Source organism: Orycteropus afer, unplaced genomic scaffold (assembly GCF_000298275.1).
Source record: "Orycteropus afer afer isolate SDZICR_OR568_19922 unplaced genomic scaffold, OryAfe1.0 scaffold00082, whole genome shotgun sequence".
In the NCBI taxonomy this organism is placed as follows: domain Eukaryota; kingdom Metazoa; phylum Chordata; class Mammalia; order Tubulidentata; family Orycteropodidae; genus Orycteropus; species Orycteropus afer.
In genome coordinates, this window is record NW_006921669.1 from 8,566,172 (window position 1) to 8,577,734 (window position 11,563).

Genomic DNA, 11,563 nt, shown 5'->3' on the forward strand with positions numbered 1-11,563 from the left:
ATACAAAGCTCATGTGCTAGCACACTGGGGATCATGTCACACTTGTGTCACCATGCCCAGTAAATCTTTGGTCTTGGGGTGACTGAGAGTATTCAGTCAGTAACTCCTTTGGCAAGTTGATTTTTTAATAAAAGGGAAAAGCATTTTGTGTACTTAGTTGTTTGAGGATATACCTGATGAGATCGTATGATTAAAGGGAGCTCTGGTGGCGTAGTGCCTAAGGCACTTGACTGATAACCAGAAGGCTGGCGGTTCAAACCCACCGGCCACTCCTCGGAAGGAAGGTTAGGCAATCGGCTTCCGTAGTGATACCGCCTCAGAAACCCAAGGGGAGGGGTCGCTATGAGTCGGGTCCAACTCAATGGCACATAACAACAACAACAATGTATGATTAAAACATTTTCTTTCTATAAAGGAAAATCTATGTTCTGCATGTTTGTTTGCTTTTTAAATATTAAATGCAGCCATGTGTATTGTATTTCAGCTATAAATAAACTCAATGATTTGAACAAATCGCTAGCAGAATATTGCCAGCAGAAGTTGCCTAATGGTTTTAAGGCAGAACTAGGGCAACCTTGTTGTGCTTTTTTTGCAGGTAAGTTGCAGTTGGTATAATCGTCACTTTATTAGAACTTATTTTATGAGAACCTTACCTAAAATTCAAGCAGTTATTTTTCACAACCAAGATTAAGTGAATGCTTAAGATGGCAGGTGGTTTTCCTTCTCTTTTTCTAAGAAGGAGCCTCCAGATGATACCTTTGCACCTAAATTAGGTTAAACATTATTTTAATGCATTTCTCTCCAGAATTTCTGATGATAAAGTAAGTTAGATAATTGGAAGGACTGTTCTCCACAAGTTCAGTGTCTGTTCTGGTCACTCTGTGTATGTTTGTTTTGCAAATATACTTAATAAAATAGTTTCATTTCATTGCAAGAATGTCTGTTTATATTATTTCACCAAATAACAAGTAAGACACTTGTAAGCCATTAGGGATAAGAGTTTTGCAAATCTTCCCAGGTTGATGACATACTGAGGCTTATTCAATCTTAACTTGCCTGTTCTGTTGATTTGCTGTTATGAATGAAACCTCTAATTTATATCAGATGTAAACGTCTGATGCTATGACACTTTTTGGAGATATTCTTAAAAAAATAAACTTTGAGAATTCTTAGAGGAATTTTCAGATGGAAACTAAAGGCATCAGCTGAGGAAGAGAGTGAGTTGATTAGCCACTGTAGACAAAGGATGTCTTTTTCAGGATGAGAATTGCAAATGTTGATAGAAAGGCAACAGCTCATGTTTAAACCTTTGTGTTAAATCTAGGTGATGGCAGTTGGTATCGTGCTCTGGTCAAGGAAATCTTGCCAAACAAGAACATCAGGGTGCATTTTGTGGATTATGGAAACATCGAAGAAGTTACTGCAGATGAACTTCAGACGATCTCGTCGAAATTTTTAAAACTTCCTTTTCAGGGGATCCAGTGTTGGCTAGCAGGTGTGGTGCAGAATAAGAGATTTTCTAAACTGTCTTGTTACACTCTCAGGGTATGGTAACTTCTAAACATCACTATCTGTAACTTTAAGATTTTGTGTTAATTAGAAGATCTTGCTTCAAATGATAAAGTGTAGAAATGCATTTTTTAAGATAATTGGCCAAAATGCCCATTGTCAGTGACAGAGTCGGGGAGCTGCTGCTTTTCTGTGCGGCTGACGGGGGTGGAACAGGCGTGACCTTCCTAAAGGTCACGGGCAGGCCTCCTGAAGGGCCTCAGCTAGTCCTGCCTTTACATTTAGCAACTTTACCTACAGTAATTGATCCCAAAGAAGTCATCGTGACATTGCACAGAGTTCAGCTACGGGGATGTTCATTACAGTGTTGTCGATAGGAGCCAAACAGCCCCCACAGTCAGCAGTAGAAGAACGGTTAAGGGATGAGCCGTGTAATGAATAATAATAATACCTTTTTCATAGAGCAGTTGGGAGGATTCAGCGAGTGTTTAGAACAGGGCCTGGGACTCAGAAAGTTCTGTTTAAGTGTTTGCTGTTACTAAATCATCATTAAAATGCTGTTAAGAATATGTTACCAAGAAGAAGAATTGTTCATGATTTCAGTGAAGAGAGCAAGTTGGAAAGAGGCAGGCTAGCATTGTGTTGACAGCACAAACTCTGGAGCCAGCTCTGGGAGCTGCTGGCTTTGAGACCTGAGGCAAATTATGTCAACTAGAAAATGATAGCACCTTCCTCAAAGAGCCATTAAGAATAAAAGAGATTTTTAAAAAAGTGTAAAGCACTTAAACAGTGCCTGGCATTAGACTTGTCATAGCTGTGATGATTATTGTGAGATTATAATATAATTTGTATATTTATGTGTAATATAAATTGTCTTGATAAAAGAAATAAGGGTATGTGCACGTGGGTATCTCCATCTGCACATAAAAATTGTGGAAGGTTGGATATCAGAGTATTAACAGTGGTCATGTCTGAGAGCATGTTGTTGTTTTCATTTTGTATTTTACTTCTATTTATTCCACAAATAGATTTATTTAATATTTCCTGATCTGGGAATTCAGGAATCCCTGCTATTCCACCAAATAGGTTTCAGGTGTTTGGTTGTTTTTCATTTTAAGTACTGTGTTTTATGTCAGTATTTCTCAAATTGTGGTCCCCAAACCAGCAGGATCAACATGGCAACTTACTAAAATAATGCAAATTCTCAGTCTGGAAGCCAGACCCATTAAACTAGAAACTCTGGGATAGGACCCCACAGTCTGTGTTTTAAAAAACCATCTGGGTGATTCAGATTCAAATCAAAGTTTGAGAATCACAGTGCTATGGAAATAAGGGTGTAAGTCATACTTAGCTAAGAAAAATAATTTTTGGTTAAATCATTCGAAATGGCAGTTTGTAATTTTCATTAGAAAACTGTCCACAAAAGTTAAAAGAGTTGACAGTTGCCATCTGTTAGCAGCATAATTAGTCATTCATCCTTTCATATCAAAGCACAATGGTGAATTTAAAAAGAACGGATAATCCTGTTTTTGCCTGTTGGAGGAGTTCCAGGTGAAAGTATGTTCATGGGGAGAGTCAAGGAAGATCCTGAGCCTTCTGAACCCCTAGTGGTATGTTTGCAAATGCACCATCTGTAGCTCTGGGACAGAGGAATAAGTGAACATTGGAAAAAGGGCCTCAGAGTTTCTGACCTGAGTGTAAACCTAGTCCTGGGTACTGTGGGAGCAGAAGTGCAGCCTGTGTACGGTCTTTGTCATGTTGTTGTTACTCTCCAGATACACAGCCGAGAAACAAACACTGGACTAAAGAAGCCACGGCCAGATTCCAGATGTGTGTCACAGGAACAAAACTCCAGGCCAGAGTGGTTGAAATCACTGAAGAGGGGGTGGGGATTGAACTCACCGATCTCTCCACTTCTTACCCCAGAATAATTAGTGATGTTCTGATTGGTGAAGCTCTCGTCTCAGCAGGTGCTTCACCCGCTAAAGACGTGCCAAGCAGCAGGCCTGTTAATAAATGTGGTCCTCACATCGATGTCCAGGGGCCTCAGGGTAACATCTTGTAATCTTTCATTTGTTTAAATTTGTATTACCCTTTGTTTTCGTAGGCTGTGAAACATTTTCTATCATAAATGACACAATTTCCCTATAGGAATAGGCTTTGTAGAAGTAAATTCATAGTGGGTTATTAAAACTAATTTAACACGAATTTATTATTAAAACATTATTAAACACTGTACTCATTTTTAATGTACTTACTAGGTAAACTTGCATCAGATAGATAAGCATTTCTTGAAGCCTGCATGCACGTTAAGAATTACACTAAGTATAATACAGAATATACGACAGGAGTGTGGTCGTTCAGGGATTCCCATTATAGAGGGAACTTACCTCTAACTCCCAGAAAATTCCTTAAGCAGAGTAGATAGATAATTCTGGGAAAATACAAGTTTTGATTTTGGGAATGGCTATGTGTGGATAATAATTAGTTGATGAACAGATTGTTGACAGGATAAATATATAACTAGGAGAGAACCCTCAGTGTTTTCCAGTTTACATGAGATCTTGTCTTGTGTATTCTCAGCCATCTCTTCAGCTGAGCAGTGGAGGACAGTAGAATTGCCAGTTAATAAAACCGTACGAGCCAACATCTTAGAGATCACAAACACAAACTTGTTTTACGCTTTACCAAATGAGATGCCAGGTAAGAAACAGAAATTTGAGATGTGGTCGTGTTTGCAGGAATTGAGGGTGAGAAGAGAGGAGTGGTGTTGGTTTCTCTCATTGCTTTAAGGAAGAATCGATCGTAGTAACACTGAAGTCATTTAGCTGTAAAAACACCAATGCGGACAGCAGGGGATGTCTCCTAGTTGGAGCAACCTTAGCCTGGTCTTTTTATAACCAAAGTATCGTAAATTACAGTACAAGTTCTTGTTTAAAAACATCTGTTCTCTGTTTATATCCTAACCTTCCACAGCCATTTAAGGGAATTTGAACCAAAATAGTTGTAGACATACTAAGATTACTTTTGTGACCAGAGGGAGCTCTGGTGGCGTAGTGCCTAAGGCATTTGATTACTAACCAGAAGGCTGGCGGTTCAAATGCACCAGCCTCTCCTTGGAAGGAGGTTGAGCAATCTACTTCCGTAGTGATACTGCCTCAGAAACCCAAGGAAGGGTTGCTATGAGTCGGGATCGACTCCACGGCAGTGAGTCTGGTTTTTGGTTTTGTAACCAGACACTCACTCATCGTAGCTTTACTATGTCTTAGAGACTTAGAAATGTTCTACCCTGGACCTAATCGTGAGGAAGAATAGCATCCATAAATCAGCTTCCAACTTGACTGACTTTGTCCTTGGGGAGTCAGAAGGAGAGTTAATACAAGTTGGGTGGTGTCTATGTAAGTTGCAGGTCCTTCAAGGCTGAAAAGAAACTTCAAATGGTCAACCTAGAATTATGGTGATTCCAACAGCTGCTCTTAAGTTTCTTTCTGATACTACAAGTGATCATTGTTTATTTGTATAGTAGAAAGTGGGGTATAGGATTATTGGGTCCTGGCACTGACCTAGGGGATAATGAACTGGAGGTACTATCGAGGGTAACTGCTTTATTTCATTAAATATAACTTACTTAATAAAAGGCACTCAAAACTATTAAGAATACAGCTTACTAAGCTTTCACAAAGGGAACACACTTCCTATCCACCCAGATCAGGAAATGACAACACCAGAGGCTTCCCTACCACCCCTCCTAGTATTTGCATCCTTTCTACAACAGATAATCAGTAGTGATCTATTAGTTTTTAAAATTAAATGTATATTTTAATATACAAAGTATTTTTTGGTTGAGTAGCCATGACATTCTTTTATATACTGTTGTAAATAAAATAACATTGAAAGCTTTTTTTAAAAAAAAGATTGTTTGTATTTCAGAAGATCAGGAAAAGCTCTCTGTGTTGACAGCCGAATTGTTAGAATATTGCAATGCTCGGAGAAGCCCACTGTCCTACAGTCCAAGGATCGGAGAGGCATGCTGTGCCAGATACTCAAGTAAGGTTCTTTTCTATCAAAGGTGACACTTTGGCCACCTCCTTTTTACATGGGATTGCACAGACATCCTTACAGACGCAAGTGTCCTTCGATTAGATGGAGAAGTTAAGAAACGTGAGCAGCAGATGTGGTTTTAATTGTTGTGTTGGGACTGTTTGGTTTTTCTCTGTTCCTTAGCAGTCAGATTTAAGCAAGAATATCTAGAGAGATTCCTGTGCTAGGAAATCTGCCAGTGTTCCTAGATAACCAGCTCTAGATACCCATATTCGATTATGGTGGATCAATAATGTTATATACGAAGAGTTTGCAAGTTACTTATAGAGCTCTGTGTGCATGTACTAAGAGAAGAAAGAAATGCCTCAGGGAATCAGACTTGTTGGAGTGGGTGGTGGTGGTGGTCGGCACCATGGAGTCTGTTCTGACTCAGAGTGACCCTGTGTATGTCAAAATGAAGCACTGCCCAGCCCCATGCCACCCTCACAATCCTTGCTATGTTTGAACCTGTTGTTGCAGCCCCTGTGTCAGTCCATCTCATTGAGGGTCATCTTCTTCCTCATTGACCCTCTGCATTTACCGAGCATGATGTTCTCTGGACATTGGTCCCTCCTGATAACATGACCAGAGAGCATGAGATGAAGTCTCCCCATCCTCGCTTCTGGGAGCATTGTAGCTGTACTTCTTCCCAGACAGATTTGTTCATTCTTCTGCCAGTCCATGTATAGTTAGTATTCTGGTGGGGTTAACCATAATTCAAAGGCATCAATTTTTCTTTGGTTTTCCTTATTCACTGTCCAGCTTTCACATACAGATGATGCACCTGAAAATACCATGACTTAGGTCAGGTGCACCTTAATCCTCAGAGTGACATCGTTGCTTTTAAACACTTTGAAGAGGTTTTTTGCATAAGATTTTCCCAATGCGATACATCATTTGATTTCTTGACTGGTGCTTCTGTGGGCGTTGATGCTGGATCCCAGTAAAATGAAATCTTTGACAACTTCAGTCTTTTCTCCATTTATCATGATGTTACTTGTTGGTCCAGTTACGAGAATTTTTGTTTTTTTCATGTTGAGGTGTAATTGACACTGAAGGCTGTAGTCTGGGTATATTTTAGCCATTCTGTTATTGTTTAATATTTCGTGTTGATAAATTGCTTTTGATAATACAAATAACTTTTTTAAAAATTTTTATGGTGATTTGGTTGAAAGTTTACAGAACGAGTTCATTTTCTATACAGCAGTTCATATACATTTTGTCTCATGACATTGACTGCAGTTCCCCACAGTGTAACAGCTCTCTTCCCACTTCCTCCCCTAGTTACCTCTTCCCTGTGTCCTTCCCTCTCGTGCCCTCTCATTCCCCGAGCTGTCTCCCTGGGCATACACTGCACTTCTGTTCTCCCATGATTGGCCATTCTAAGGAGCGTAGCTACCTGATGTAAATGTTCACCCCATGTGCCTGTCTGTTGTTTGGCTGGAAGCCACAGGAATGAGTTCAGTTCCAGACCCGAAGCGGGTAACTAGGGGCCATAGCTTTAGGGGTCTCTCCAGGCTCTATCAGACCAGCAAACCTGGTTTTTCTTTATGATTGATAATATAAATAACTTTGGCAGTAGATAGTCCTGGGCAGGAGTTTTGGTCACTGACTGCAAATACATTAGGATGAATTTTCAGGATTGGAATTCCTAAACCAAAGAATATATATTATAAGTTCTGGAAGTACATTGCTGTCTGGGCATTTTAAAGAAAGGTGCTGGGAGCTGGTGAGCAGACTGGTCTCATGGTTCCCTTGCCAGTGATGGATGTTAAAATGATTTTAGTCTCTTGCCCCAAATAATATCTATTTATCTATTTATTGATAAGTTTAGGTTTACAGTGACATTTTTTCATGTCTTGGTTCCTTTTTCTTTTATATGACTCCTAGATCTACATGTTCTTCCCAGTAAAAATGTGTCATAATTTTTGTTAGATAAGTATTCTGTATTAGGATTACATAGACACTATTCCCATAAACACTGTTGTTCAAATTTACACAACCACCACTAATTCCAAAGATGAAAAAATTAAAAATTTTGGCCAGCTTCTGCAATCTGAAATGGATCAAACATGCAGTCAATATGCATTGTTAATTACTGGTGATTGGAATGAGGAAGTTGGAAATGAAGAGGGGTCTGTAGTTGGAAAATACAGTCTTGGTAACAGAGACATTGTCCGAGATCTCATGATAGAATTTTGCAGATACCTTTTTTCAGTAAGATAAATGGTGACTTTGCATGTACACCTCTCCAGATGGAATACACAGGAATCAAATCCACTACATCTGTGGAGAGAGGTGATGGAGAAGCTCAATATCATCAGTCAGAACAAGGCCAGCAGCCAGCTGTCTTTTCTTGTGGTTTTATGCCTTTTTGTTTTCAATCCCACCAAGGAGCTAGAGTGACAGAGGCTGCACCAGTGGCCTCACACAGGGCGTCGATGGTGTAGGTGGCGCAGAATTGGCAGTGTTTCCTTCTGTTGTGGGTTGGAAGCGCTCGAGGGCACCTGACAACAGCCAGGGAGCTCTGGTGGTGCAGTGCCTAAGGCATTTGACGGCCAACCAGAAGCCTGGTGGTTCAAACCCACCAGCCACTCCTCAGAAGGAAGGTTGGCCAATCTCTTTCCATAGTGATACCACCTTGGAAACCCGAGGGGTTGCTATGAGTTGGATCCCACTTGAGCACAATCAGTTTTTTTTTTTTCTTTAAAACAGCAACATTGTTTGTTTGGCTGATTGGTTTTTTGTAGGATTTGAGAGGTGAACGTTGATATTTAATCAGGGCTCTTTAACCGGAAACTTGTCAGGAATGCTTAAGTGATGGAAATATAACGGTGACTGATCATCTTAAGGGAAGTGTGGTCACTGGACATGTCTTCTTCCTGAGTTCCATCATACTTTCAGGTGACGACCTCTGGTACCGTGCCATCGTTCTGGGGACGTCAGATGCTCACGTGACAGTGCTCTATGCCGATTATGGAAACATTGAAACGCTGCCACTTTCCCGAGTGCAGCCAATCGCCACCAGCCTCCTGGAGCTTCCTTTCCAGATTGTTAGATGTTCACTCGAAGGTAGACACTTGGTCACTTTCTCATTTGGGTGTCTGGGGATTTTGTTCTGTTTCTTAGCTGTTGTCTGAATCAGTGGGTATTTCGGAAGTTGCACATATTTGTAAACATAAAGTAGGGTTAACAGAAACGTGTTTTTTTAAATCTTTATTCTCACAAAAGTATTTTCAGTTAGTCTTTCTTTGTTGTACAGATTAGTTTCAAAGTGTCAAGGTCCCAGTGGAAAGCCAGTGTGTGGCAGGGCTTGGCCGTAAACTGCATCACCTAACCTCTCAGCTGGTTGAATTGCTGCTGTGGGCCAGCCCACTCTTCAGAAACCAAAAACCACAACCATTTGCTGTCGAGTTGACACTAACTCATGCCAGCCAACTCCTTGTGTGTCAGAGTGGAACTGTGCTCCATAGGATTTTCAAAGCTGGTTTTTTGGAAGTAGATTTCCAGGACTTGCTTCCAAGGTGCCCGTGGGTGGACTTGAACCACCGCCCTCACCGTTTGTATCACCCAGGGCCTCCTTTAGAGACATGAAGCATTCAATTGACCTGTTTTATTATGCACATTAAGTCTGCATATATTTGTCTTTCAGTTGCCATTTGAATATTGTAAATCAAATGCTGGAATAACCTTTTCATTGGTATTCCTGATGTCCTTTCCCAGAAGGCCTAGCAGATAATACCTCCCTGGTTGCTTCCTGGTCTGCTTTGGTTTTGACTCAGCACACGAGCTGGCAAATTATCTTTATTTATTGTTTGCCTCTCCCTTTAGCAGGAGCTCTGGTAGCATAGTGCCTAAGGCATTTGACTGCTAACCAGAAGGCTTGGTGGTTCAAACCCACCTTAGCATGTATGTCCACTAGAGCAGAAGTGTTTTCTGTTTTGTGCCCTGAAGACCTAGATTAGTGCTTGACACATAGTAGATGATCAGTAATGCAACAGCAGTACTATATATCAAGGCATATCTAAACCCAGATAAGAAACAGTAAATATTTTATTTATTAGCCTGAGATTGAACAATTTGTCTGAATATCATCTTCTTTAAAGGGATTTGAAGATTAACTGTACAATTTCATTTTTTCTAGGACTAATGGAGTTGAATGGCAGCTGTTCTCACTTAATAATAGAGCTGTTAAAGAATTTCCTGTTGAATCAGAATGTCATGATTTCTGTGAAAGGAATTAATAAGAATGTCCACACAGTGGCCATTGAGAAATGTGTAGAGAACGGCCCTGTTCATGTGGGCAGTAAGCTGATGTGTGGTCTGGTGAAAAACAACCAGTTCAAGAAGCAGAGTGCTTTTAATAAAGGTATTTTCTTCAACTTGAATTAATGAGAGATGTTGATTCAGTTTAGTTGACCTGGGCTTCCCTTATCCTTTGTGGCCACTTTCCCCATTTCCTCCTTTAGTAAGGGTGAGGCGGACCTCTGATTGCTGCTGCCCGCCTGCGGGGGGGGGGGGGCGTGCGGCTCACTCTGGCCAGACCTTCTGTAGGTCAGGCTTGAGCCGTATCATTGTGACTGACACTGAGGGTCTTAAGAATGTCAGGCATCCTGCATGCACCTTATTTCCAATCCTGGTCAAAGTGAGAAGAAATCATATTTTTGAGATTAGATCTTACTGGTATTTCATAAGGTGTTGTTTTTTGTTGTTGTTGTTGTTGTTGTTGTTGTTTTTTTTTTGCAGACCTGCCCTCAACCAAAAAGGAGTTTCCCATGTATGATCGGCAAAAGACCTCAACCTTGGGTATGTGGGCATTTATTTGGTAAAATCCAGGTCACTGTAAGTGGACAACTTCAAAGCCCAAAGGAGTAGCCCTTTGAAACGGGAACCTGTGCTGGGGGCCACATCTGCATATGTTCAGACCCCCAAGTTTTTTCGTTCTTTGCATCATGTTATCTAATGGCTTCTTGCATTTGTTTTTAGAAAGGACATGCAGGACGTATTGCTGCTGCACAGAGTTACAGAAACAAGTGGGTAAAATTTCCTTCTAGTGAAGTTACACTCCCAATGGTTTTAGAAGTTAAATAATGCTCTTTCTTTATCACCCATAGGTGGAAAAACATGAGCAGATTCTTCGCTTTCTCTTAAACAGTCCAACCAATCAAAATAAATTAATTGAAATGAAAAAACTGTTAAGTTAAGTAAGTTCAATTTTGATGTTTTTGCCACTTCTGTGACCACCAGAAGGACCGGGTCCAGTCACACTGTCAGGATGGACCTGAGTGAAGCTCACGGGAATGCTGTAGCTTGTTTCGTGATCCGGCCGGAGGATTGGTTGTTGTGTTGTTGCCATCTCTCTAGGGTTTATTTATCACTGCTAATGAAACGGGGAGGAGCTCTGGTAGCATAGTGCCTAAGGCACTTGACTGCTAACCAGAGCTCTGGTAGCATAGTGCCTAAGGCACTTGACTGCTAACTAACTGGCGGTTCAAACCCACCAGCCACTCCTTGGAAGGAAGGTTGGGCAATCTACTTCTGTACAGATACCACCAGGGCAGTGAGTTTGGTTTTGGTTTTGGAATGAAATCGAGCCCCCAGGGTGTTCTGATTACAGCTTTTGTTTGCTGTCCTTTGCTTTTTAGAAAGCTTACTTTGTGGATACATTGAGGGACTTGTAAAATTTGTTTGAGGTAAAGTTTTGTCTCAGTTCTGTGTGTAGATTTGAAATGAACTCTCGGTCTTACATGTTCCTATAACAATGTTTGGCATCATTTGTGACGAGGTTTTAAATGGGACAGAGAATGTCAAGGGGGCTGTACTCACAGCCCAGTTCATTTTCAAACAAAACATGCTCCCCTGTTATTGGCTGTGGCGATTCTAGTGTTTACAGAACCTACTGGTGGGCTTCAAACCAGTACTTCTCCACTTGTTTACCATGTGGGAGCCTTTGTTTAAGGTGGGCCTCAGAAAT

The 11,563-nt window shown here is 40.8% G+C and overlaps 1 protein-coding gene across 1 annotated transcript in view; it reads left to right on the top strand.

The window, feature by feature from the left end:
- TDRD1 (tudor domain containing 1) overlaps window positions 1-10,793 on the top strand; it is a 70,190-nt gene extending 59,397 nt beyond the window's left edge. The window contains exons 16-24 of the mRNA XM_007941612.2: window positions 485-595; window positions 1,325-1,495; window positions 3,285-3,560; window positions 4,093-4,212; window positions 5,440-5,556; window positions 8,494-8,661; window positions 9,734-9,958; window positions 10,576-10,622; window positions 10,704-10,793. Of these exons, the coding sequence (XP_007939803.2) occupies window positions 485-595; window positions 1,325-1,495; window positions 3,285-3,560; window positions 4,093-4,212; window positions 5,440-5,556; window positions 8,494-8,661; window positions 9,734-9,958; window positions 10,576-10,622; window positions 10,704-10,793 (1,325 nt within the window). The remainder of the gene's footprint in view (window positions 1-484; window positions 596-1,324; window positions 1,496-3,284; window positions 3,561-4,092; window positions 4,213-5,439; window positions 5,557-8,493; window positions 8,662-9,733; window positions 9,959-10,575; window positions 10,623-10,703) is intronic.
- The last annotated feature ends 770 nt before the right edge of the window (window positions 10,794-11,563 follow it).